Source organism: Drosophila takahashii, chromosome 2R (genome assembly GCF_030179915.1).
Source record: "Drosophila takahashii strain IR98-3 E-12201 chromosome 2R, DtakHiC1v2, whole genome shotgun sequence".
Lineage (NCBI taxonomy): Eukaryota > Metazoa > Arthropoda > Insecta > Diptera > Drosophilidae > Drosophila > Drosophila takahashii.
The window spans coordinates 31308962-31335000 of NC_091679.1; the positions used below are offsets into that span (position 1 = coordinate 31308962).

The window sequence follows — 26039 nt, forward strand, 5'->3', positions numbered from 1 at the left end:
AGCTCTCCTGGCGAAAAGAAGACAGAAAGGGGTGAGTTCCGCCGCCTTGGAGCGCAAATTTTGTCATTTAATGGACCACTGGGCGTATGATTTGATTGAGCCAGTGACACAGTTAGCCGGAGTCACTCACTGCGGGGGAAGTTCCACGTCTACTCGCAGTTGGATATTTTGATTAGCACCGCAAGCGCAATTGTCAACAATATGATATTATACGGTGTACTCCGCTCCGAGTGTACCCCAAACGAAAAATCATGGTTCGTTAGGCAATTCAAATGGGATTGCGATTGCTTTTTGGCTTTCATCAGGCCAAAGAAGTGAGCTAAAAAGGCGGGATTGAATAACTGAGGTGGGTACACTGATTCATAGATGTTTATTTAAATGATTTATACCCAAGCTGGCAGTTCAGTGGATACTTCTTTTAAAGAAAAACTCGTGTGAATACACAGGGTTGACTTTCCAAAAGTACCTACAACAAGAAAGGAAGCTAGCTTCGGCCAGCCGAAGCTTATATACCCTTGCAGATCATTCCTATTAATTAACAAATCGCAAAAATGTTCAATTTTCTAATATTTCTCATTAATTTTCCGATCGTTCCTATGGCAGCTATATGATATAGTCGTCCGATTTTGAACAAATTAAAATTGAAATTCGGAAATATTTAAAAAGAGTCATATCCCAGAGTAGAAGATAATACAATAAAAACCAAAGAAGCTAGAATTTATTTCCTATTACTTTTCCATTAATTTTCCGATCGTTCCTATGGCAGCTATATGATATAGTAGTCCGATTTTTTAAAAAATTAATTCGAAATTCAGAAATATTTAAAAAATAACATCCCTAAAAGTAAAAGGTAATATTTCAAAAAACAACGAAGCTAGAATTTTTTAAAGTTTTTTTCCGATCCTTCCTAAGATATAGTTGTCCGATCCGGTCGGTTCCGACATATATACTACCTGCAATAGAAAGAAGACTTTTGCGAAAGTTTCGTCCCGATAGCTCAAAAACTGAGAAACTAGTTTGCGTAGAAACAGACAGACGGACAGACGGACAGGCGGACATGGCTAGATCGACTCGTCTTGTGATGCTGATCAAGAATATATATACTTTATGGGGTCGGAAACGTCTCCTTCACTGCGTTGCAAACTTCTGACTGAAATCAAAATACCCTCTGCAAGGGTATACAAATTGTATCAATGTTGTTCAACTATTGTTTATCGATTTAGTCAAACGGTCCCGTACCCGGTCCCGTACGGTACCTTATACATTACAAACAATTTTATAAATTTAAAAGGGTTTCTTTTTTTCTACCAATATTTCCCAGGAAAATTTTTCCTAACATTTTCACGAATAAGTTTTTTTAAAACATCTAAATTATACATATATTTGTAGCACTCTTCCTACTTTTATAAATAAGTTTGTGCCATTGCAGGTTCGATATTATTTAAAACTATTTCTTTAATTTGTATTCCCCCTTTCGCACCCAAGCAGCTGTAATCTTTCGAATTTCTTTCCTTTGAACTCAGTGTCGCTGCTCGAAGGGAAATGCCCCGCGGCCCTTTCAGTATTACATTTGCATTTCAGCTTGTATCTGCAGCGGTGTGGCCATGATTCGATTGTATCTCTTACTCCATCCTCAATTGTGGCGCATGAAAGGTGATCGATACCATAATGAGCGTATTCAGAGGACATCGGCAGTGGCAGAGCAGCGGCAGAGGCAGTGGCAGCACATAATGTGGCCATGAGGGAGCTGGCCTGGCGCAATGCGTGCGCTATCATCCCGTATCTATAAGGCTGTATCTCATATATGTATCTGTATCTCTCTCCATGAGGCTGAGGCCACACATACACAGCGTTTGTCGCTCTCGTAATGCAATTGTCCAAAATGCTCAACCAACTACTCAAAAAGTCATCGTTCAGATTTAACAAGATGAGGGAGGGGGTGGTGGGGGTACAGGCAGGGGGGAGGGGGTGTGTGTGTGAGGGAAAGAGACAGCGAGAAAGTCAGCCAGCAATGGCGATGTTCATGTAGTTGTATTTGTACGCTGTACATGAATATATACATGTACTTTTTACATCGGTGTTGTAGGTAAAAGTTAGGGGGTGGGGAGGGGGCTGACAGTGGGTGGTGGGGGTGTTACAGGGCGTCAGTGGGTGGCGGCTCGTTTGAAGCCGGCGGCTACACTTTTTGAAAACTCATTTACTTGTGGCATGTAAACAACTAATCTGTTAACACTCCGGACAAAAGCGCGAACGATACATTAGCGTGTTTTCAGCCCCCGCAGCACAACCCCTCCTCCTCTTCTCTCCTGCCGCCCCTCCTGAGTATTTCCGGCTCCTGTCAAAACCGGAGAATGATGAAGCACCAAAAACCGACAGCCACACCACTGCTAAAACCAACACCACTGACAGCGCCACAATAAAAACTTTGGCTCGTGAATATTTCCCTTATTCGACGGGCATAATCAAAAGTTCCCTTTTTTGCCAAAATGAAAACGTGATTTTCTCTTCGGTCGGTCATACATATAACCGTATATATATGCCAAGGAAGAGGGTTGAAGGTTCCTCCTGGCATAAGGATATGGCTTACAGGAGGCAGAACTAGGGACCTGAAAAAAGGGGGAAATGGCGGGAAGGAAGAGGTTGAGGGACGGTAGAGGTTGCCAGACCACATGGTGTCAAACATTTTGCTACACTTACACAATATGCTTCACTTACTGTGACGCGAAATCAATGGAAAGGGGCTTGAATTACCCTGGCTTTAAGGTAGTGCTTTCTTTAACTGGTTTTCAAATAATCAACATATAATGAACATTACGATTTTATTATCTTTATAGTAGATGCATTAAAAACTTAAAAGTAAGATCCGACAAAGCTTACCCAGGTTTTCTTTAGTAAACTTTTAAGAAGAATTAATTTTTTATATGATAAAGAAAAGCCAAATCCTTTGAAGGATCCTGGTTATCGATATGTTGCATACTTTTTAACGCGCTTAGAATGTGTGAACAATGATCATGATATGTTCCAGATCTGTTTTTAAAGCTATTAACCTAAAAGTCAGAACATTTGGTAATTATTTGTCTGACGTGAAAACATGTACACATGTGATCACTTTCTAGGAAAGGCCAGCCATGACTTGACGTAATCGCCTCTGTAAATATAACCCATCTAATTTGCCCAGGCAAATAAACGTAATCCGCCTGATCTCGTCCCACTGTGCGGCTGTTCGGGTGCCTGACTCTCTGCTCTGCTGGGTTGTTTTATTTGATTTCTTTATCAATAACTGAGCTGCCTTTCCGGCGGCTCACCCCCTCCCAGTCCACCACTCCCTCCCCAATCGTAACCCCTATTGTACGGCCCGTTGTTATCCTGAAACTGCAACTGTATTAGTTCGTGTGGCTCTTATGTACGATTCATTTAAACGAGACCCATGAAGGCGACGCCACCACCGCGGTGGCGGGAAAGAGATGGCGATGGAAGTGGCGGCCGTTGGAAATGCGTGTGCCAGAGCGAGACGTCCATAGAGGCAGCAGCACGAACCACGCCCACCCCGTACAGCCCATGGCATGGTGGTGCTTCGGTAGTATCCGTATCCGCATCTCCGCTCGCCTGTATCTGTGTGCGGCAAACTGGTTGTGGCCTGGTATTGGTGCCAACTCGTTTCTGTTTCCATATCTTTGGCCATATCGTATCTGCGTCCGCTCGCGTATCCGTATCTGCCGCTGCAGCTGTATCTGTATCTTTAGCTGTATCTGTATCTGGAAATGTATCTGTGTCTGCAGCTGGCAGGCAGTAGCAATGAGCAGTGAGCAGTGGCAGCCGGAGAGCCGAGCTGCCTGCCAGAGTATCTGTATCTGTGGCGCGTCATTGTTGTGCTGCTACTGCCGCTGCCGCTGCTGCTATTGCTATTGCTATTGCCACCGCCTCAGCAGCTCCATTGCCCATAGCTTCTATAGCTTCTGTGCCGTTCCCGTCGCCTAGTGGGCAGCTCAGTTACAAGACCATTATTTGACGTATTTTTTGCGCGCTCGGCTGGTCGTTTGGTTGGTCGCTCTCTCGGTCGTTGGATCGGTTATATCCATAGCCCAAAAGCCGTAGCCAAGAGGCCCCCCTTTCGGTCGCCTCGATGTGGAGCAGCAGTTGCGCTCCGTTCGTGGACCGGGCACGGGTATCGCATTCATGAGCTGGCTCATTGGCAATCATTTGGATTCGTACGCCAGTCGAACCGGTGGCCACCTCACAAATGCCGAATGCCTCATCGATCGCGCGTTTAAAGTGCTAACCCCAACCTAACCCTATCATATCGTGAAATCCAAGTGCTAGTGATAAAAGCAAGAAAAACAAAAAAAAAACAAAGCGAAAGGAATTGAATTAGTGACTAAACCCGTGTAGTGCCCAAGCAAGATTGCTTCGTTCCGGTGGAGAGTAGTATGCCAATTTGTTCACAGTGGATTCAACGAATAAAATGGCCGTTGGACCGACGGAGGGCAAACAGCCGCCCTCAGAGAGCTTCTCGCCCACGCACCACCAGATTATAGCACCCAGCCCCATCCTGGCCGTTCCGACGCTGGCCTTCTCCGCCGCCCAGGTGGAGATCGTCTGCAAGACGCTCGAGGATTCCGGCGACATCGAGCGGTTGGCCCGCTTCCTCTGGAGCCTGCCGGTGGCCCTGCCCAACATGCACGAGATCCTCAACTGCGAGGCGGTGCTCCGGGCCCGCGCAGTGGTCGCCTACCATGTGGGCAACTTCAGGTAGGATGGACTTGGATTTGGAATTCGCTTTTTGCGCTTTTTTGCGATTTTAACGAGACGGAACGGGATACAAACAGACAAAAGCCCCCGGCTCGAATGACAGAGACCCAGCCTCCTGATTAACCCCTGATTAACAAACGGTCGCTCGGTCATCCGATAGTTTTCCACAGCGACAGCTTAATGAGGGCACAATGAGCCGCTAAATTAATAAACAAAGGAATTAATTTACTAATTAAAGAACTCGCTACCCGAAGCCAAGTGGAGCAGGCTTGATTAATAAAACACCGACCGAACAATAGGTTCTACGTCAGGATTGTCGGGGTTTCGGCTTCCGTCGCCACGACCGAATATGTTCTCACATTACACTTGAGCTTCTAAGACAACCGGAAACAATTCGTTCGAATGGGAATTTCGCAATAAGCCCTAGCCCTCACAAAGGAATGGCGAAAGATTAGCTTTTTTCGGGGGGTCGGGTAGACTTAGCCTTGTGATCTTCGATCTAGCCAGTCGAGCCAGTCATTTAGCTCGTTCTGTAGTGGTGTAGTGGGCAAAACGGGTCCCCCAGGCAATGGCAATCGATATCGACAATTATCTGATCGGCTCAAGCAATCACAACTATAAACGGTTGCATCAGGTTTTGCATCTCATCTATGTCACATCAAAACGAAGCTCACTGCGTCTCGAACAGCTATGTAATTCGAGTATAATCAATCAATGTCCAGACTCGTATTTGTGTATATATGGCCTGCACATGCATATACGGATCTGCCGATGCAAGTGATTTGATTGCTATGACTTGGTAAATAAACGACTTCCAATTAAAATCATTTGACGTACTCAACTGAGCTGTCAGCGCCAGTGACGACAATAAATGCTTATGAAATTGTTTCAAAATACATATGGCTGGCTTAGGACGCCCGTCGAGCGAGGGGTGTAAAAACCGGGAAGGGGGGATGGCTTTCCCAGCAGGAGACACCAGAAAGTCCCGGAGGGTTGATGGGGTTGAAATCAGCACGGCAAATTCGACGCATTAGCTTTGAGAACTACTCTGGATAAACTCACATTGGATATTCTCTTTTCAGGGAACTTTATGCAATAATAGAGAATCATAAGTTTACTAAAGCGTCCTACGGCAAGCTGCAAGCCATGTGGCTGGAGGCCCACTACATTGAGGCCGAGAAGCTGCGCGGTCGATCACTGGGTAAGTAAAGCTATGATCCATACCTAAATCACTCTATATCACTAGAAGGATTAAATAGACATATCCTGAGAACTTTGAATATAAGCTGTACAGTAAACAGTTTCAAAATCTCAAGGAAGAAATTATAAGCCAATTTTAAAACAACCTTAGAAACAAGTCTAACACCTCATATAGTTTACATTATATGATACTCAACCAAAATATATTTTCACTATTGCAGAAAAACATAAGTATTTACGCAAAGTATTCCTTTTATAATAATATGCTTTTCATTAATGCAGTATTCAAATAATGTTATGATACGCTGAAAGTTAATAGTTAGAACGCTGGTTAACCTGTCGTATACGGAATATTTTAAGACCTGTAGACTTGATTTTATGAATAGCGGGGATTTGATACTTAACATTTCCTGAAACCAGTTTTTCTATATTTAGTGCTTTGAATGTTATGTTATCCAATTAAATTAACAGAAATTGACGTTAATGCTTTAAGATGTTTAACTAAGCTATCATTTTTAGCTATTTTAGAATGGTAATTTGTAAAGTTGTGTATACCTAATAACTAAAATCCATTACATATCTGAAATTAGATGCAATTAAAGTCTATTCTTTTTCTGTTCAAAGTCCTCTGTAACGTAAATAAATTATAAGCCTTTTCATTTAAAAAATGGTAAACCTTGTTTCTATGTATTTTATTACACTTTAAAGTAAGTTAAGGTTTAGTTTCATTGTATGTTGGTTTTAATCAAAGCAAACTTCATAGGAATATTAGCGTTTATATATTTAAAATAAAATAAATTCCAGAATTTTAATAATTAAAATACGTTTTTTTAAAACATTTTCCCTACAGGTCCCGTGGACAAGTATCGTGTGCGAAAAAAGTTCCCCCTGCCGCCGACGATCTGGGACGGGGAGCAGAAGACGCACTGCTTCAAGGAGCGGACGCGGAGCCTACTGCGCGAATGGTACCTACAGGATCCCTATCCGAATCCCACCAAGAAGCGGGAGCTGGCCAAGGCCACCGGCCTGAATCCCACGCAAGTGGGCAACTGGTTCAAGAACCGACGCCAGCGGGATCGGGCTGCTGCGGCCAAGAATCGGTAAGTTATCGACCGCCTCAATTAGCCATTAGAGTTGGTAGAGACGGGTCTAGAAGAGTTGGTAACTCGATCGGGTTGGGTCGGGTAAGGTAAGCCGATATCATCCTCCCGAGAGTGGGTGCAGCAGTGGGACTGGGGCCGAAGTGGGGGGATCGCACAGGAGCGTTTCCATTTCATTGATCCGTGCCGATCTGCGGCAGCGGTGGCGGCACCCAGTGAAGCGTTCTCGATTTCTGCTGTTTGTTGCGGTCGTCGCTTTTTGGCCACATTAAACTGACCGCCGACGATGACGATCGGTATGGGTCTTGGCCTGGCCATAACGATGAAGGAGGCGGCGATCAGCCAACAACGAACAACGATGACGATGATGATGATGATGACAGTGTAAACGCAGCTCATGCTTCAGCTGGAAAGGTGCAACCGCTTGCAAAATATGGCCAGGAGAAGTTAAAACTCGACCAATTCGCGCGAAGTTGAAATGAAGAAGATCCGCTCGAAGTGAAAGAAGGCAAGTTAAGTGGAATGACACTGCAAGAAATCCGCAGTCGCAGTCGCAGTCGCAGTCGCAGTCGTACTTTGGATCTGGAGTCGAAATCGTAGTCCACTCAAGTGTTTGGCTGCTCCTGCAGATGCGCAAATATTTCAAGTTCTACCTGCTCACAAAAAAATCAAAAAAGAGAGGAAAGGAAAAGTAAAAGAAATCGAGACAACATTTGGCATTCCTCGGAAACCCGAGGCAGCCGCACAGAGATCCCAGCCAAGAGACCCGTGTTTATTAAGTTAGGAGCAGCATCGTCTCGTCTCAAATTGAATGAATCTGCACAAAGCGCCAAGCGCAGCCCCAAAAAAATAAGGAGAATACAAATAAAAACTAAAAACCAGATGCGAGCGGGTCATTAGTTAAAATGATGGCGATTATTTCGCTTGTAAAGCAGCGGCAGCCACGGATACGCGGCCATTACAACTCCATCTCCATCCGCACTCGATCCGCACAGCGGATCCGCGGATCCCAAGCCGAATTCGAGTTTTTCGAGGTTTCGTGTAGTCATCGTGTTATTAAGCAGCGTCGGCAAAAGCCCCAGAGATGAGACAAAAAGGCGCACTGGCGATACAAACGTTCGTATGTGTGTCCGTATAAAAAATATGAAATTAAAAGCCGTTCATATGCGACGGCCAGACAACTTCGACAGCGCCAGGCGGCAGACAGGGGCGGCGAAACGGGGGGAGCAAAGGGGGACCAGGGGACCAGGGGCCCAAGACCATTCTAACCGGCGACCAAAACCAGACCCAAACAGGCGCTGACTGTTCAAGCATTGTGCGCTGAAAAATTGTTAACATTTTTGCTACTGCACTTGTGCGAACGGAGGGCGACAGACGGACGAGTGAGAAACGAGAACAGGGGGCTGAGTTCGAGGACCGAATCTTATAACACCCTTGCATACCAACTTTTCCGAGGGAACTGAAATCATGGGTTATGCTAGAGCAACAACAAACTTTCCTTAAAAAAGTCCATCAGGTTCTGTTCATAAGAAAAAAACGAATTTTAAATACCGAACATTGTGTTTATGCATTTAATGGTAAAAAGTGGTTTATGATGTTTTCAAAAAAACTTTTTTCGAAGGTGGAATCTATTAAAATTGTCTCTTCTTCTATTAGGAAAATTCCTTTTAAAACAATTAATTGATTTGGGGAACAGTCACCTAACGAAGTACCTGAATTAAGATTCAATCAAATGGAATATAGAAAAACAGATTTACAATTAAACATTACTAATGCAAAAATAGGATTATGGACTTCACTTTTGGGGCTTTCATTGTAAGGGAAACGATTTTAAAAAAATTGTATCTCAAAAAGATTTGTAAAATTATTCGTGCAAAAGAAAGCTTGAATCTTTTGAAAGGGTCCCTTCTACTTTAAAGATAATACCCCTTTTAAACAAATTATAAATATGATAAACTAAAACCTTAATGGTCTTAATAAAAATTCGATGAGATGAATTTTAGAGCGAAATCTCAATTAAAGCTCAAACTCCTGCTAAAATGGGAACACCCCCAGGAAGGGCAAAAAAAGGCAGCTGGAGCTGGGAAACGAGATCGTGAGGCGAAGGAGCCGCGATGTCAAACGGCTGTTGTGGCCCCGGACGAGATGGTAAATCAATCAAATGCACAGCTCCGATCCACTCTATTAGAAAGGCTCCGCAGAGAAAGGCAGCGGCGCGTTTCCCGCTCCCGAATTGAGTAATTAAGACATCGGAGATTGATCGACTCAACTCGACTTCAGTCGTTACGGCGGAAGCTTGGCGCTGCAAGCTTGTCATGCTCTGATGCCTCCAACCGCCAAGTGGCCATTGCAAGTGGAGTGCAGTTGCAGTTGCAAGATATTCAAAATCAAGATTGCCGCACATTATACAGGAATTCTTTGGAGGCATCTGAATGGGCTGCCGTATCTTACAGATGCCCCAGTCATCACCATTTGTCCGATTCAGCGGAACCCCTTGAGGCGTGCAAAGCCCATTGAAGAGCGGATGGGAACGCAATTAATCTAACATAACTATATCTTGGATATTGATTCGGTTATTCGAAGAGTACTTTAATTGGAAAGAATACAAATCACATTTTTGGTAAAACATTTAGATTGTCTTAATAATACTACAGGTATTTGTTGAAATGCAAAACGATTTGAATTTTTACTACTCATTTTTTCATCTGCTCGTCTGAGTCACAAAACATTTCACAATTCATTGGAGAAAACAAAACTGCTTGGCGCAGAAGCTTCTATTGTGCAAATTCATTAAGCCGAAACCCCGTCTCGAGACTTGATTTTGATCAATTACAATTGCCACTCGACGATGCACGACAGCGATACGAAGCTCTTGGCCAAATGAATCAAATGGATACACTGAATCCGCCTCGCGCCGATGGATTTATTGCGTGAATTACCCGGCAAGCGAAATGCGTGGCTCGTGGACAGCCACTGTAGATGGAGATTAGATGAGATTCGCCCACATCAAATCCGAACAGCCAGCCATCCATCTCGAGCAGAAGCGATGGCCAAATTAGGAGCACAGTGGGCGTTGGGCATCGGGTGATTTGTCAGAGATTCAGAACACGAAATAACTAAAACATTTGGGTAACCGAGTGAAGTGTAATAACGTTGAGCACCCAGCAAATATGTTGTAAATGTCAATTATCAATCAAATCAACAAACACGCACTTGTGGACAGGAATATAGAGATACAAGCCGATGACCAGGGACTAAATTTGAAGAGGTTTTGCCCATCGATTCCCAGCCTCTCGGCAGCCGCGTCTCTCGAATTCTAATGAAGAAAGGAAGATGCAGAAGCAGATATTCCCATCCCCAACCATTGTCAATATCCGAGTCGGAGGGCCCACTTGTCCGAGCGCTCGGACAGGGCACTCGAGCCCCATAAGTACCCATACCATCCATGCCCCTGAACAAGACCGAGATGCGATCCGAGGGAGCTGAGCCCGGACCACTCGACGCTGTTTGCACAACACCAACTACCGTTTTCGGTGGCTTGTGAGAAAAATATACAACCAGCTCTCCAATGGGAGCAGAAGCTGGAGTTACCCAGAAGTACAGAGAGGAAAATAATAAAACGAAAAACATGTAGATCAGATCAATGTAATAATAAGCTAAAAACACAGCTCAAGGGATATTAGGTGAACATGGTGTATTTAAAGAAATTGAAACATTTGGGACTAGTTTCTCGTCTGCATGCTACATTTAAAGTATGGGTAAACTTGTAAAATTTATGGGAATTCAGAGTTGAAAGCATACAGGCCCTAACAGAAATATTATTTAAAAGAATAGAAACGCAAATATTCTGTATCTGACCACTTTTGTTACTTATTTTCTAAAGTTTTGAGTTGCTAATATAATTTTTTCCGGTGTAACTCTGTCTGAACTCCAAGAATGAACTGAATGGATGTGAAGCTTCAATGTCGGACACTTCAATGCCGCATAGAAAGTGTATTAAAGAAATTAATAAGAAGTCAGGTTCGAGTCATCATCATCGATGGCTGGTTGGATTGCTGGATCTTTGGATTGCTGGGCAGGCAGCAACACCGGATGTGGCCTTTGTTCAATTGACAAGTGAAAGAGGCTCGACAAATAAGCGGACAGACGGCGGAATACAGCATTCCGCCCCAAGGGTTGGAAATATTCAAATGCGAGCAAGTTTAAATCCCGTTTGTCAACAGATCTGTCGGGCCGGGGAAAAGGAATAAATATAAAATAAATGTTGATTGCATTTAGGCGGCACAGGAACCCTTGGGACTGTGGACTGCTCTTATTGCCGCTGCTAACTGCTCACGCCTGTCCAAATATTTACACAATTTACGGCATTCAATTTGAATTGACACAATTATTGAGAATGCTCCGCAAGAGAACGTTGCAATTTTCCGCCTGATTTTGTCGCTCTATTGACTCTGCATTACCTGCAGGTTCATTGATTTCTCCTCCGTCTAGCTGGTTTTTTGGCCTTTAAGCCATATTTAAAGCGGGCATCTTTTGTTGGTCTAGCGGATCGTGTTACTGCTGCTCTGGCATTCTTTGCAGCCTGAATGGGTTTCAGTTCGATTCGCTGCGATTCCATTCGATTCGAATCGGAATCCCCATCTTCTGACATGAGCCGATTAAGGAACATTTCAATGCATCTCGGGTTACTCCGCACAGCCAGCCCTTTCGGCCGGGCCCTCTACCATGTCCAAGCGGGTAATTACATACGTGTCATTTCGGTTAGGTTAGGTGCCACAGGGTATCCGATTTCAGTAAACCCTTTGCCCCTGTCCTTGTCCCTGTCCCTGTCCCTGTCCTTCTCCGTAGACCGTAAGCCGTAAACCCTACCATCTCGCTGCCAAGTCAATTGTGTGGAAAATTTATATCATATTCGTGGATCCAAGTTTTCGGTTTCTGGCTTTCTGGGCTCAAGCCGAGCGTGCCAAGCCCCAGCAAGTCGCTCCAGTCGTGCGTGAAAGTGGCCTTGAGTCGCCCGTGCCAAAAATCTGGCTACCAGAAGCTATCGCAAGGACTTCAGTACAGTGCAGGGTTAGGGTTTCACTTGAAATAAATGGGTAACCCTTTTAAAAAGAAAGTAGTTTCTCCAAAATATATTTATAATAGCTTTAAAAGCTACTTTAGCTCTCAATTAAAAGTTTTACTCTACATCTACCACACCCTGTATATTTCAGATTATTTAAACGGTTCCAATTGCCTATATCAAATAACCATAGCCCTGAAAAAAATCAAATACCTTTCTAAATGGAAATGCTCGTTGATATCTTAATCAAAAAAGCTACGAAAACCGAACTCAAAGTTCTTCCCTTAAAGATTAAAGATTCTTAAAAGCCACTTCTAAAGTTTCACCGTATCGACCCACCACACACAGATAGTTGCCCAAGTTCCCATAGTTAGGTTCCAATTACCCAAATCCAATATCCGAGAACACAAAACAAATCGAGCCGAAAAACCTTTCTAATCGGAAGGCCCTTTTTTCGGGAGTATCCCAGCAGCGGGCAGTCCCCGATCGCTTGGCTAACAATTCATCAGGCTGTGTGAGTGATCCATCAAGTTGGCACATTAGGCAACTAAACGATTTAGTGCTCCCTTCCAAGGGGGCGAAAGACAAAGGGCCCAGAAAGGTAGCCGCAGATACATTTCGCAGCTCCAACTGAGTCGAGGTGGTGGTGTCTCTGCTCCCGCATCCAGAGTGCCGGTGGAGCACCATTAATCACACAACACGAGCCGCTCCAGGATCTCCGGGGGCAGTGGATGGGGCAGGGACAGGGGCATCGAGAAGGGGAACAAATTGCAGCAAGTTGAGCGAATCCTAACCGATAATTATGACATTGCAGGAGTCATGGCGTGTTGGCAAATGATGATGTATATGAGAATGCTCCTCCGCCCTTCGGTGGTGTTAAATCCATGGCGGCTAATCAAGTCATCTTCTGGTCAGATGGCGCGTCTTTTGTTTTGGCCACAGACGATTTATCTTAAGCATGTGTGAAAGTTGTGTCAGATTTATGAGCCGCCTCCCCCCGTTGCGACCCCGCCCCCCTTTGACCCCCTGCCGCTGCGGGGCAACGACAAATGGGCCGCCTTAATGGGCGTTTAACCGCAGCCACTGCAACTGTCCAGCATCGACTAATTAACGATGCCGACGCCGATTCCGATGCTTTGATGTCTTCATGTGGCAAGGCGCAAAATTGCCATGAAACTGTGAAGTGAATGTCAGACGGGGAGAGGCCTAGAGAACCTCTCAAATTCTATCAGCCTTTCGATCGGTTACGGCTTTTATTTAAAGTTAAATATTTATTTACTGATAAGGAGTTAGTTCAAAAAAATATTCAACCGTTTTGATTGCTCTAAAATCAATGGTAAAAGTAGGATTTCGGTTTTTCTAAGAAATGAAATGAAAAAAGTCCAGGCGCAAGACATTAGACGAAGATGAATATAATAAAAATGTTGATATTATTATTATACAAAAATTGTATTTTATATTTATATTTTGCATCTAAATCTATTCAACCCAAACGGAGATATTAATACAAATGCTGTTCTAAGACATATCTTTTCCTTTACTACTTCTGTTTCCTAACTTAAATAAATGTTTAACGCTATAGTTTGTTTCATTAGAAACAATTAAGTTAAAGACGAATATTTCTTCTTTATTCTTTAAAAATATTTTCATAGAACACGGTAAAGAGTTAAATCAGGGCAAAAATGTAAAAAGTATCCTAAGAATTATCATTATAATTTTTGCAAAATGACTAATCATTCCCTGTCTTTTCTCCTTTCCAGTATCCAGCACAGCCAGAACAACTCGGGAATGGGCTGCCGCCGACGGGCGGACGGAGCTGCCTCGCCGACGCCGTCGGACAGTTCGGACTCGGACATCTCGCTGGGCACCCACTCGCCGGTGCCCAGCAGTCTGCAGCTGCAGCACAGCCCCGGGAGCACCTCCAACGGGGCCAACGACCGCGAGGAGAGCCTGAGCGTGGACGACGACAAGCCGCGGGATCTGAGCGGATCGCTACCGCTGCCCCTCTCCCTGCCCCTGCCGCTGGCCTCGCCCACCCACACGCCGCCCCAACTGCCGGCGGGCTATGCGGGCGGACACGGCGGAGGACCGCTCACGGCTCCCGGCTGCCTACCGCCCTTCAAATTGGACGCAGCCTCCAGCCTGTTCAGCGCCGGCTGTTACCTGCAGAGCTTCAGCAACCTGAAGGAGATGTCCCAGCAGTTCCCCATCCAGCCGATCGTCCTGCGTCCGCATCCGCAGTTGCCGCAGCCACTGGCCTTGAACGGGGGCTCCGGCGGACCACCGCTGCATCATCCAGCCTACGCGGCTGCCTACAGTGTGGAGTGCGTTCCTGGTCACGGGCCACCTCATCCGCCTCCAAAGCTGAGGATCAACTCTCCGGAGAAGCTCAACTCCACGGCTGTGGCGGCGGCTGCATCCGGCGGAGGAGGAGGAGGGGGAGGAGGAGCAGGAAATGGAAACCATCACCATGAGCCAACCGCAACCACGGGCTACCATCACAGTGGCCAGCTGCTGCTCCATCGACCCTTCTCCACGTCGCCGGAACTCAAGCACAGTGCTCCCGAGATCACATGATATCAGCGGGTCTAAAGGTGTCCCATAACCTATAAGCCCACCCAAACCATCCCCATCCTCACCAGAACCGAAGCACTAAGGCCCAGCTATTCAGATTGTTTCAATTGTATCTCTAAGTTAGCCCGTAGTTAAGCAGAGTTCGAGCAATAATCGATCCGGAACTGTTTCCTATATCATGACCCATAATTACCTATACCAATACCTATACCTATACCTATACCGTTATCCAGCAGCAGCAAATCGCAAGCGTCGCACACTCACTCTTCAAAGATAGCCATTTAAGCCGGATGGAAATTGAGATACAGATTTAGCGGTAATTCAGCTGGCGGGATCCCCCGAAAACTGAACTCGAATTCGAAACGTTTTCATTCTAATTTTGTGTGTGTGTACGTATTTGTAAATAGAGTTTAAGTATGCAAATCATAGAGCTTACGTATACATTTAGATTGCAATAAAAACCGAATGAACAGTTAAGAATTTGAATCATTACACAAAATTGCGTTGTTTGTTTGCGATCTAATATGGGTATTGGATCTGATGGGACGACTTTTGGGAATGTGAAACCAGGTTTGAAAATGAGGTCAATTAAGCTGGCTGAAACGTAGACTGGAGGAGAATTTTGTACATGTTTGCAATGAACTTGAACAACGTCAATAGAGAATGTTGAAAAGTTAAAATTTCACTGGCATTTTTTCTAGACTTAAACCTAAAGCGTTTAATAATTTTTAGACTCGTACGTTTTCAATAGGTTTTCTAAAATACATTCCCAGAAGTTCGTATCAAGACAGAGTAGAAATATCGTTTTGTTTAAAAATGCTTTGAAAATATATAGATATGTTTTATGCATGTAAAAATAAAAGGTATCTTGGGAAATTCATAATATTTTTGCCAAAAAAATTTAAAATACATACGGTTTTAGAAAAATATTATAGTTCTTAAAGTAATTAAAAGTTGTATAAATAAGGGATATCCTTCAAATTTCCAAAGATCCTTTACTTTATTGACTATCATGTGCATCTTTCCTTGGACAAATACAGACTCCTAGATAAATAAACTGAAAAACTCCAGGAGGATAGGGAAATTTCCCTTTCTTCATCCTGATATTCCCAACTATTCATCTGCTGCTAATGTTGCTATTGTATTCCCCGATGTCTGTTGATATTTTGAAATAAAATATCAATTTCTGTGTAAGCATCAACAAGAGTCGGAGTCGGGCGAAAGCCAAGTCAAGTCCAAAGGGAAAGAACAACATCCACGATCGGTGGCAGTGGCAGCCTCTTACTCTCCAGCCAGCTAAACTGAACTGGGAACTGAGAACTGAGAACCGAGATCGGAGATCCGAGAACCGGGCTGATGGCGTCGGCGTATGGCGCCAGCGATGACATGTCCGGCCTTGCCATGTCCTACTTGAGTGGTTTACTTAGCTGCCTTATGAAAATATCCAATGCTGTGGGCAAACACACGAATGCATCCACATCCACATCCACCGCCAAGCGGCCCATAACCGAAACAACAACCTCTCACCAAAAAAGCAGGGAGATGAAAAACTGACGCGTCACTGTCACTCACACAAATGCACCACATCATCGTCATTATGGGCTCAAAAGTCTCCGATCTTCCCTGGGAACAGACTGCGTTTATATATATATCGAATATAGAATGGTTCCAGCCACACAGAGAATAAATTTGGACATTCAAGAGCAGGCAGCAGATATTTTAACAACATTTTGGACAACCGATTAAGATGGATTACCACTTTCATATTTTACATAGGGGATACTTATTTAGCTAATATTTAAAGTCAAATAAATATACAAACATTTGCATTTTCAATCAAACTTAAAATTAAGACTTGGCTTAAGGCATCTTTCTTTTAAATTCTGCAATATATGTAGATCCAATTTCTTATCACTATAATATTTTAATGTGGTGCTTACATATATCCTTAAATTACATCAAAAACCATGCGAAAATATACCTGATCCATTTTATGATCATCCATAAACCAGTGAAGTATTAGTGCTATTTCTTCTACCGACTTGAGGAGTATATTTCTCTCAGTGCCTATATAGGCGATCTAATCTGGTGCCAGCTAGCGCCACAGACTCACTTGCCCAGATTGATGGGCCAAACGTGGATGGATGACTGACTGACTAGTTGGATATAAGTGCTTCCTTTTTCCAACAAATTTTCGGCTCAAATTACAAGGTGAGACTGGGGGCCCAAGGTACTGGTAGTACCCAAATGCGGAGTGAGAAGTGCGAGGTAGAGGGGGAGCGACCACGAGCATGTGCAAGTTGTCAGGCCATCCGACAGTCAGCGAAAGAAACACTTGAAAGCGCAATTATCAGTAGCTGGGCACCGGGCGCATTAAGTATACGCCGCATTGTCAGTTAATTTTCACTGCAGGCATTTTCGGCCATTTCATGTTTTATTTTAAGCCCCGCCGAGTCGAGTCGAGTCGTGTCGCCTCATCACCGTCATCATTATGCATGATGTGACACTTTTGACCCTGTTTCCTGCAACCCTTCAATTTTCGGCGACGTCTGGAGTTGGTATGTGGATTTGGCATCGGTGTTGGCCTGGGCACTGGAATCAATAGGCGCTAGACGAACGCCATATGTCTCCAATTAGCTGGGCCTACCAAGTAATTGATTTTACACTTGGCCAAGCGGGGGAATGCGTCATTCGAGGGCCATTTACCAATTACAGGAGCCCAAATGCATCATTGACTGACTGACTGATTGACGGATTGACTGTCGTTTGGCCATAGCTCCTGTTGTTGTTTCATCAAATTAATGCGTTGTCGCCAAAATTCGACCGTCGAGGGTTGCTGCTCGTAATTATTAACGCCATGGAGCAGTCAAACAACCTCGGACTGTTGTGGTTGCATTTACATATTTTACAAGACGACTCAATTAGGTTAACCGCAAATAAAAAGCCTCGGTGCAAAGGTTTACATATTTCAAATTGAATTTATGCACCCTCCGGCTGAGTTTGTTCCTCAGTCTATCTATTCCTCGTTCATTTTTTGTCAATTTGTCCGGATGAGTCCCCTGCCTCATCTCGTTCCATGGGTCGTCTCGCCCGGCAATTGCCATCCTACAACTCCCCCGAACAAAGAACGCGCACAGTGGAGTGCCAACTCATTGTGGGTACACAAAATATTTGGACATACGACGGGGTATGTTTGCTTTTCGAGTAAAAGTTTACTTGACAAGGTTATTAGTTTAAATGGTTTTGCATAAATTATAAAATAGTTAAGAATCTTGTAATTTTACAAGTTTTTAGAAAAATTAATGCGAGCCCAAGTGTAAATAAAATACAAATAAATATAATCAACTGAAAACAATAAAAAGAAATACGGAACACAAGCTATGAAAGAATGAAAATTGTTTGGGATTTAATCCTTTGGGTTATGTAAATTAAAATATTAAAAGAAGATATTACAATTGTTTTTTTAAAATAAAAGTTGTTTATCGAGGGCTTTTTAGAAAATGTTTAGTTTTAGAGATAGAAGTATTTAATGATTTATAAACATTTATCATCCAGGAATTCCAATGACATCCGGTACCACTGTAGCTAAAGCTTATTGACAAAGGGACCACAAACACATACAGACAGCCAGCGTTTACCACAATATAAAACATTTAACGTGCACATCTTTAAATCTTTTGACTGACATTTGCTCACTTTTTCAAGGGGGGTTGAAAAGGAACGGGGATTGGGGGGGTGGACACGACGAACCCCATCATTAAGTGCGTAAATGTACTGTAAATAGACAAACGCGCTTTGAATAAAATTTAGCCAAAAGAGTTGCATTGTTGCCAGACTTTTGAGTGGGTGGAGATGGTACAAAATGGGTGGAGCGGTGGGTGGATGGAGTGGTTGCCGGCTGCCGGGTTAGCAATGCAAATTCCCTGAACAAACAGCAGCCGAAACCGAGAAAAGCCCATCTGCGCCCATCTGCTCAGACAATTGTGAACAGTCAACAAGGCAAATCAATAAATTTAACTTTATTATGATAATTTGTCAGAGGAAAAGGTACACAAAAAATAAAAATATAAAAATAATAGAAAGAAAAACTAAGCGATGATATTTTTACTGATGAAGAAAAATATTATTAAGATATAAAATATTTAGCTTAAATTATTTTTCAATAAAGATTTATTTCGATTACACTATATATTACTAGTTTACTAGACAGCTTGATCTTAAAATTGCAAATAAAATATATCATATCATTTTGTACTATATACCTTAGTTTAACGATATTTATTCCGAATCAATCATCATTTAAGATGTGTTTTCTCTGTGTAGCTGGTGAGTGCTAAAGGGTATTGGCTGGTGGTTGTGCATAAACTTTGTCAAAATATTTGCAGCATTAAATGAGCAAGACAAACACTTCACACATGCTCAGAGCTTAACCCTTTTCATTGTGAGGGAGATTTGCCTTGCAACTAGTGTATTTATCTCTGCCGCCTTCCCAAAACCGCCGGGGGCGTGGCTTTGGGGCAACTGAAGACTCTTCACAGCTTCATTAATGAAATCCACTGCCTTCGGTTACTGAATAACTTGACACTCGCACTAATTGTCGCCCAGGAGTCCCAATGAAAGGTGAGTCGCTGTCTCAGTCGCTTTCCCTTTTGTCCTCTAATGAGATTTGCCCTGCATAAAGCCATCGATATATACACACATATACATACCTTTATATACTAGGTCCCTGGATGAGGGAGTCAGATTCGTATTCGTATTTGGAATCGAATTCAGAATCGTGTTCCTGCGAAAGGTGCACCTCGGACAAAAGGAGGCGTCGATGCGTAATTCATAAGAGCATTGAAAAGGCATCAGCATCAGCTACAGTAACAAAGTACCCGAAGTACCCGGGTCTCTATCGCGATGATGTCTTCATCCTGGGCCTGGGCCAATGGGCGTGGCCATATTGTGGTTGTGTCTCGGTGCTAAAGAGCCTCGCCTCCACTGCGGTCTGGAGTTCCATTCCCAGTCCCAGTCCCTCGGATTCGGATTCGGCTTCGAGTTCGGATTAACAAAAGCACTCAGCCAACTGATTCTGATTCTGAAAACATTTCCGCTGGCATTGTTATTGTTTCCCTAGCCCACAGACCGCATGGATTTGGAGATTTGGAAACGGATTAGAGAAGCGGGGAACGCATTAAATGCTCTGCCCATGATATTCATGAGCCCAGGGACGGCTGCAGATTTTCCGGGCGATTATTGGAACTCCGTGTAAACGGTTTTCGTCCAGATAGCATCGCTAGAATGATGACAGTAAAATGTGCTCAATTTTAAGTTGGATGCTGTTTCCCTGAAGTGATGACTTGGTTGGAAGGATGGGAATAGGAATAAGATTAGGTCTAGAGCCTACAAAATTGTAATCTCTTTTGAACTTATTTTAAATTATTTTATGGAAAGCAAATCTTTAAAATTATATTTCTAAAATATAAAAACGCTCATTTAAAGATCTTTAAAATGACTTTTAAGTGGAAAATTGTCTTTATTTTCCAATCGGAAGCACCTCAATGCTTGCTGCAATTGGAGAACTTAATTTGAAGTGCATTAACTTAATCGGCCAATGGCTGCCTTCGTTTGAGCTAATTAAACTGAATTGCTATTCCAATTTTCCACTTGCATTCAGAGATTCACCCTGGGACCATCATCATCTCATCAGAGGCAGCTGGAAAATTGGGGCTGACTGGCCAAGTGAGCTTTTCCATTGAAATCATCTCGGCTGGCTAACAATGCATTGTGCGGAGATTGAAAAATCGTATTGAATTACTGAAACAAAAGTGAAACAGGCAAACCTGGCAGATCTGCCAGACCGGGGCCAGGAAAATTGAAGTTAAATCAAAATCCATAATGCTGGCAAATGTGTGCTGTTTCCATTGTCTTCCCCAGCGATTCCCGATTGAATTATGAATTAATAAAGATGTTTTGCCCGCAGGCTAGATTTCGGTTACGCCGGCCAAAAAGACGAAAAGGGCAAGTCGGAGCAAGTCAACCCCTATGGCAAATGGCAAAGTGAGTTTGGCTTTTCGGATTTTGGCAAACACGCAACGCAGGCCAGCTTACAAATCCGTTACAACAACAGTTCCCGGATGTGTGTGTGTGTATGTGTTGGTAACTTGAGGATGCACTTTTTGCCGCTGCCCCTTTTATCGAAAGATAATTGGGTTCTGAGCGACCAGACAAGCGTAAAGTTCACCCAAACTCGCAATTCAATTGAGATTCAAATTCACTTACCCCAACTCATCGGAATCAGGTTCTAGTATTTCAGCTGGCCGACCCAACACATCGCCACCACCATAATCTCCGTTCGTAACGCCCTCATCCAAAACCAATCCCCCGTCGCAGTCCCGTTTGCAAGCATGTCTAACGCTTTTGACGTGTAAATGTTATCTCTTTTACAAATTAAGCCCAGCTTCCCCTGCCTCTCCGAATTTTCAGCCCGACTCCCCGGCCTTGTGGCGGATTCTCATCTACATGCCCATCATACGTACTCCCTCGCCCGCTCCATGAAACCAAAAAATGTCCAACAATTAAATGTAATTTGAACTCACTGACATGAGCTTGTGTGATTCTCGATTGTGCGTTCGGCAGGGGCTGGAAAATAAGTACAATTTTCGGGGGAGATCAACCAGTAGTGGGATAGATAGTATTTGATAATCACTTCTCTGACAATTATTTTCGTACAGATTGAAGCTTTAAATTGGTGTATAAACAAGATAATTGTTCGGCAACATAAATCCAATTGTAAGCAATATTTGATTATTTCTTGTTTTCTTGAAATTATATTGATATTTATTAAAAATTATTATTACTATATTTTCTGTTTATTGGATAAAAATTATTCCAATTAAATATAAATAAAGAAGAACGTTTCATTAGGAATTGTTGCGTTATTAATAGAAGTATTTTCTTTTTTTCGCAAAAATTTTACCTTGAATGTGTAAACGTAAATTAAGAAAGAATACGAATTTTATTTAATATTTGTATTATAAATTATTTTATTGTCCTGAATAAAACGTGTTGTAAAACCTTCATCTATGTTTTAAATGTTCTATTGCATTTCCGCTGTTCTTTCAAAGTATTAAATGTCACGAAAATTCCCTGGTTTTTAATTATTTGTTAGGCAAACCTCACTTTTGACCCTCCTTTTGGCCGTGTCAGCTTTAAATCAGTTTAGGCTCGGGCCGCACACACTCGCCCACACAGATACCGTGGATATATTCGGACAGCCGGGAGCGATGCAGATGCCAATGGAGAACATGATCCCAGCCAGAGTTGACCACAAAAGGGTTAGGGAATTGTGTGAGTATTTGGAAAGCTCTACACTGGAAGAAATACCGTTTAAGTGGATTTCGAAAAACTACAACATTGACATTAACATTTTTAGTTAGATTACTATATTACTAATGATTTTTAAAAATTTTTCTTTACTCTTGGTGATTTGGTGAAATGTCTGTATGTATTTACAACAAGAAACCATTTTGTTAAATAAGGACGATTAAAGGACTAAACTTTGCTTTACATATTAAATGTAATGTTATTAAAGTTTAAACTTTAAAAACTCTACAAAATGGTTTCATACACACAAAGAAAAAACTTGGTAAAATCAACTGTAATAATTGGCCCCAACCAGCAAAATTGTCAATTCTACTAAGTAAATAGTCATTTCACAACAACAAAATACACACAATTAGCAAAGACACAAACCCAAAGAAAAAACAAAATACACGTAACTATTTTAATAGTTACGTAACTATCTTTGTTGGTCAATTTTACCAAGCAAATTTTTTTGTGTGTAATTTACACTGTATAATATTTTTTGCACTTTCGTGGAGGTCTCGCTTCGGTGACGTCATTGGCTTGCTCAAACATCTTGGCCTTTGTCTCGCCGACCTCAAGCCCCATTTTAAAGTCCATCTGCATACTGCATGCGTGTATTTGTGGGCTTATATGACACGTATGCCAAATCGGCTTAAGGGCAAGTTATCGGCATTTGAAAATAAAAACACGCGCATTATCAACACCAAGCTGAACAGAAGGTTGATATGTGGACTTACACTTGGAGAAATGCCTCTGTGTAATCATTTACTAAAAATACTAGATCCATTTTGTATTTTAAGTAAAAGGAATTTGTTTTTCCTGCCTTATAGGAATTATAAATAACAGGTGCCTACAGCAATTTTATCTTTGCCCAAAGTAGTTTGTCGTTATACGAAACCAAAGAACCCACATCTTTTTACTATTTCTAAAATATTACACTAGAATAGAGTCTTTAATACGGTAGTTTACTTTATATACTTGCTATGTTTATTTTAAATACCAAAATATTACATTTTTATTTGAAAGCACAGATTATTACCAACGAGATCAGCCCGAAAGCCGTACAGTTTTCTCGCGGTGTACGCCGTCGGATGCAGCATTGTGGCTGAAAGTGAGGATGAGGATGTCAAAGCCATCGTCTGTCTGGCTGTCAATGCGTTTTCCATTTGTCGCCTCTAATGACACACATATTTAGGTGTTAATCGCCTCATTGGAACGCTGGCAGCGGATTTGCTCGCATTGTTGTCCGGCGGTTGGGTTCAGAGTCGGGGATCTGGAATCGGGGCTTGCAGCTCGGAGGAACCCAGAATCGGTCGCAGGGTAAATATTGATGCTGCGATTATAACTATTGATGCGTTCACAATGGACTTGCCGGGCATTATCCTTAGCCGATCAGCCAGCCAGCCAGATCTCTCTTCTCTCTCCCTCCACTCTGCTCGTCGGGCGATTAGTCGTGACCGGGGTTTCAGTCAATCGTGTTTTGGCTTTCAGACGCATTATCCCCTAAATCGCAAACAAAACTGCAAACAAATTGCCGCAAAGCGGGTCCCGAAACAAGAAAAAACATTCCGTTTCGAGGCAAGCGGAGCATATGCTCGGAATCCGGATCGGCATCCGAATCAGGAGGGTATTAGGAAAATTGCCAAATGGCTTCATCGGCAGAGGAAGTGAGCTGCCAATGATACGATATATCCGACGAGGCGACTCTGTCTAAGCACCTCTCTTTCGCACTGATCTGCGAGCCACGGGTTGTTTAATCTGATCGTGTTCGGGGTGTTTAATAAATTAGTTCGCCATTTAATAGTTCTTCTTTCATAAAAAAATAACTAAAAGAACAAACAAAAAATAATAAAACATTGTTTCCTTTTCTGTATATATTAACTGTCATTTATTAACTATATATTAACTGTCATTTCAAGCAAGATGTTAAGTTAAAAAAATTGTTTTTGTAACCGTATAAAATTTTATTAAAAAATATATGGAAAAATTATTACAAATTTAAAATCTAAGTAAAAAAAACAGTACGAGCATTTTGAATTTTGAATAAGAATATAAAAAACACTGTGCAGCATTTTTAGTGCTTTTTAAATTTACCTCGATGGATGCTATATTTTTGGATTCGTTACGAATTCCCAAGTTAAACTGCGTTTTCTAAAAAGTTCCCCGACGCAACGATTCTTAGCAAAAGGACCTCAAAGTTCGAAGAATGCTGAAATTGGACAACTTTCCAGAGCTCTCAGAGACAAACGGATGCATTGTTTGATTCGATGTTAAAGTTTTTTAAAGGATACACCCTTTATCTTTCAAACCCCATACTTAGAATAATTTTAGGATTTTTATTAAAGGAGAAACAAATTTTAGAAAACATAGTCAAAAAACAAAAAAGCATACAGCTGCGGTCAAAATAGTAGTAGTGTTGCCGCCCTGTGTTTTTAAAGGTTTGTTGTTGTAATTTATCTTCTCCTGGTAATATTGTATTGATTATAATTGTACTAATAGACTAATTGGATAAGAAAAGTGACAACAAAAAAACTTTTAAAAACACAGGGCGGCAACACTACTACTATTTTTACCGCAGCTGTAAGTTTTTTAGTTTTTTGACTATGTTTTTTGGAATTTATTTCTGCCTTAAAAAAAATCCTAAAATTATTCTAAGTATGGGGTTTGAAAGATAAAGAGTGTATCTTTTAAAAAACTTTAACATCGAATCAAACCTTGCATCCATTTGCCTCTGAGAGCACTGGAAAGTAGGCCAATTTCACCATTTTTCGAACTTTGAGGTCCTTTTGCTAAGAATCCTTGCGTCGGGGAACTTTTTGGAAAACGCAGTTTAACTTGGGAATTCGTAACGAATCCAAAAATATAGCATCCACCGAGGTAAATTTTTGATGCTGCATAGTGAAATTATCAAAAATAGCATTAAATAATTTAGATCAGTTTACATTTACATAAAACATGTCTTCCTTAGTCTATAGTCAAATAAAATTAACCTTATTAATAGGCGGCATTATATAACTGAAATTCTGCCATAACTTAAAAAAAAATCATTTACAAATTTCGGATTGGAAAAAATTCAGCTAATTAAATTCGGTATTATAGCCATGCGAAAAATATGTAATCCTTGTCATCATTCTACCGTCTCAAACAAAAAAACGAAAACTTGCATAGAACGAAACATAACGACGGGGCCTTGACAATTATTTTTAGACCGTTAGCTCTTCTTTTAATTGGAGTATATGTTAGGATGATATGTACATACACTCATAAAAATAATTTTCTACATTTTAGAAAATCGCCCTAAAAAATTTTTCGCCTTTGAACTGAGAAAAATTTTCTATTTTCACGACAAATTTGCCATAAATTTAAGGCAGGTGACCATAAAAAAATATTTTTAGGGTTAATTTTTCTATTTTTCTAATATTTAGGGCGATTTTTTTCGATTTGCTTCGTTTTGACCTTTTCTAAATCCAACGGCGAATTGCCCTAATTTTTTTTCTAAAATTTTTCTAAATACAAGGGCGATTCGCCTTAAAAATCACTCCAAAAGTGTGAAATTCGGTAGCCCAGCGGTCTAATCACTTGCGCTTTCAACTTTGCTATATGAGGACTAAGGTCGTGGGGTTGTGGGTTCGAACCCTGTGTGATTCAACTTGATTTTTATGTTTTTTTTTTTTTTGTAAACATTATAATACTGAGGACATTTTTTCGTCCGAATTTTAAATTAAAGTAGTCTTTAAACCTTAAAAACGTATGGGAGTTCTGAGTTAAAAGCATACTTTGTGTTTGCGGGCAAGAAAACGGGACTAATTGTCACAGTCGTCAGGAAAAAAATATACGGTTTAGTTGCCTTTTTATTCATATTATAACGTAGACCTCAAGAAAATAAGATGTGTGCAGAGTTTGTTCGTCGTCTTGCGCGATGGGTCTGTGGTGCAGCGGTAGGACGTTAGACTCTAAACCGAGATGTCGTGGGTTCGATTCTCGCCATGGCCAAAAAAAGTAAG

General features: G+C 42.0%; 1 protein-coding gene and 1 long non-coding RNA gene across 2 annotated transcripts; one reads left to right on the top strand and one right to left on the bottom strand.

Moving 5' to 3' along the window:
* Positions 1 to 4324: 4324 nt before the first annotated feature.
* On the top strand, positions 4325 to 15150 carry Optix (optix). The gene is made up of 4 exons (XM_017138186.3): positions 4325 to 4749; positions 5832 to 5950; positions 6800 to 7049; positions 13872 to 15150. The coding sequence occupies exons 1-4, from the start codon at positions 4463 to 4465 to the stop codon at positions 14686 to 14688; spliced, it is 1473 nt and encodes a 490-aa protein (XP_016993675.2). The 5' UTR covers positions 4325 to 4462; the 3' UTR covers positions 14689 to 15150.
* A 3854-nt stretch (positions 15151 to 19004) lies between these two features.
* On the bottom strand, positions 19005 to 21194 carry LOC138912732 (uncharacterized). The gene is made up of 3 exons (XR_011418291.1): positions 20950 to 21194; positions 19395 to 19963; positions 19005 to 19341 (listed from the first exon to the last, which is right to left on the bottom strand). It is a non-coding gene; the product is annotated as an uncharacterized lncRNA (long non-coding RNA).
* Between the last annotated feature and the right edge of the window lie 4845 nt (positions 21195 to 26039).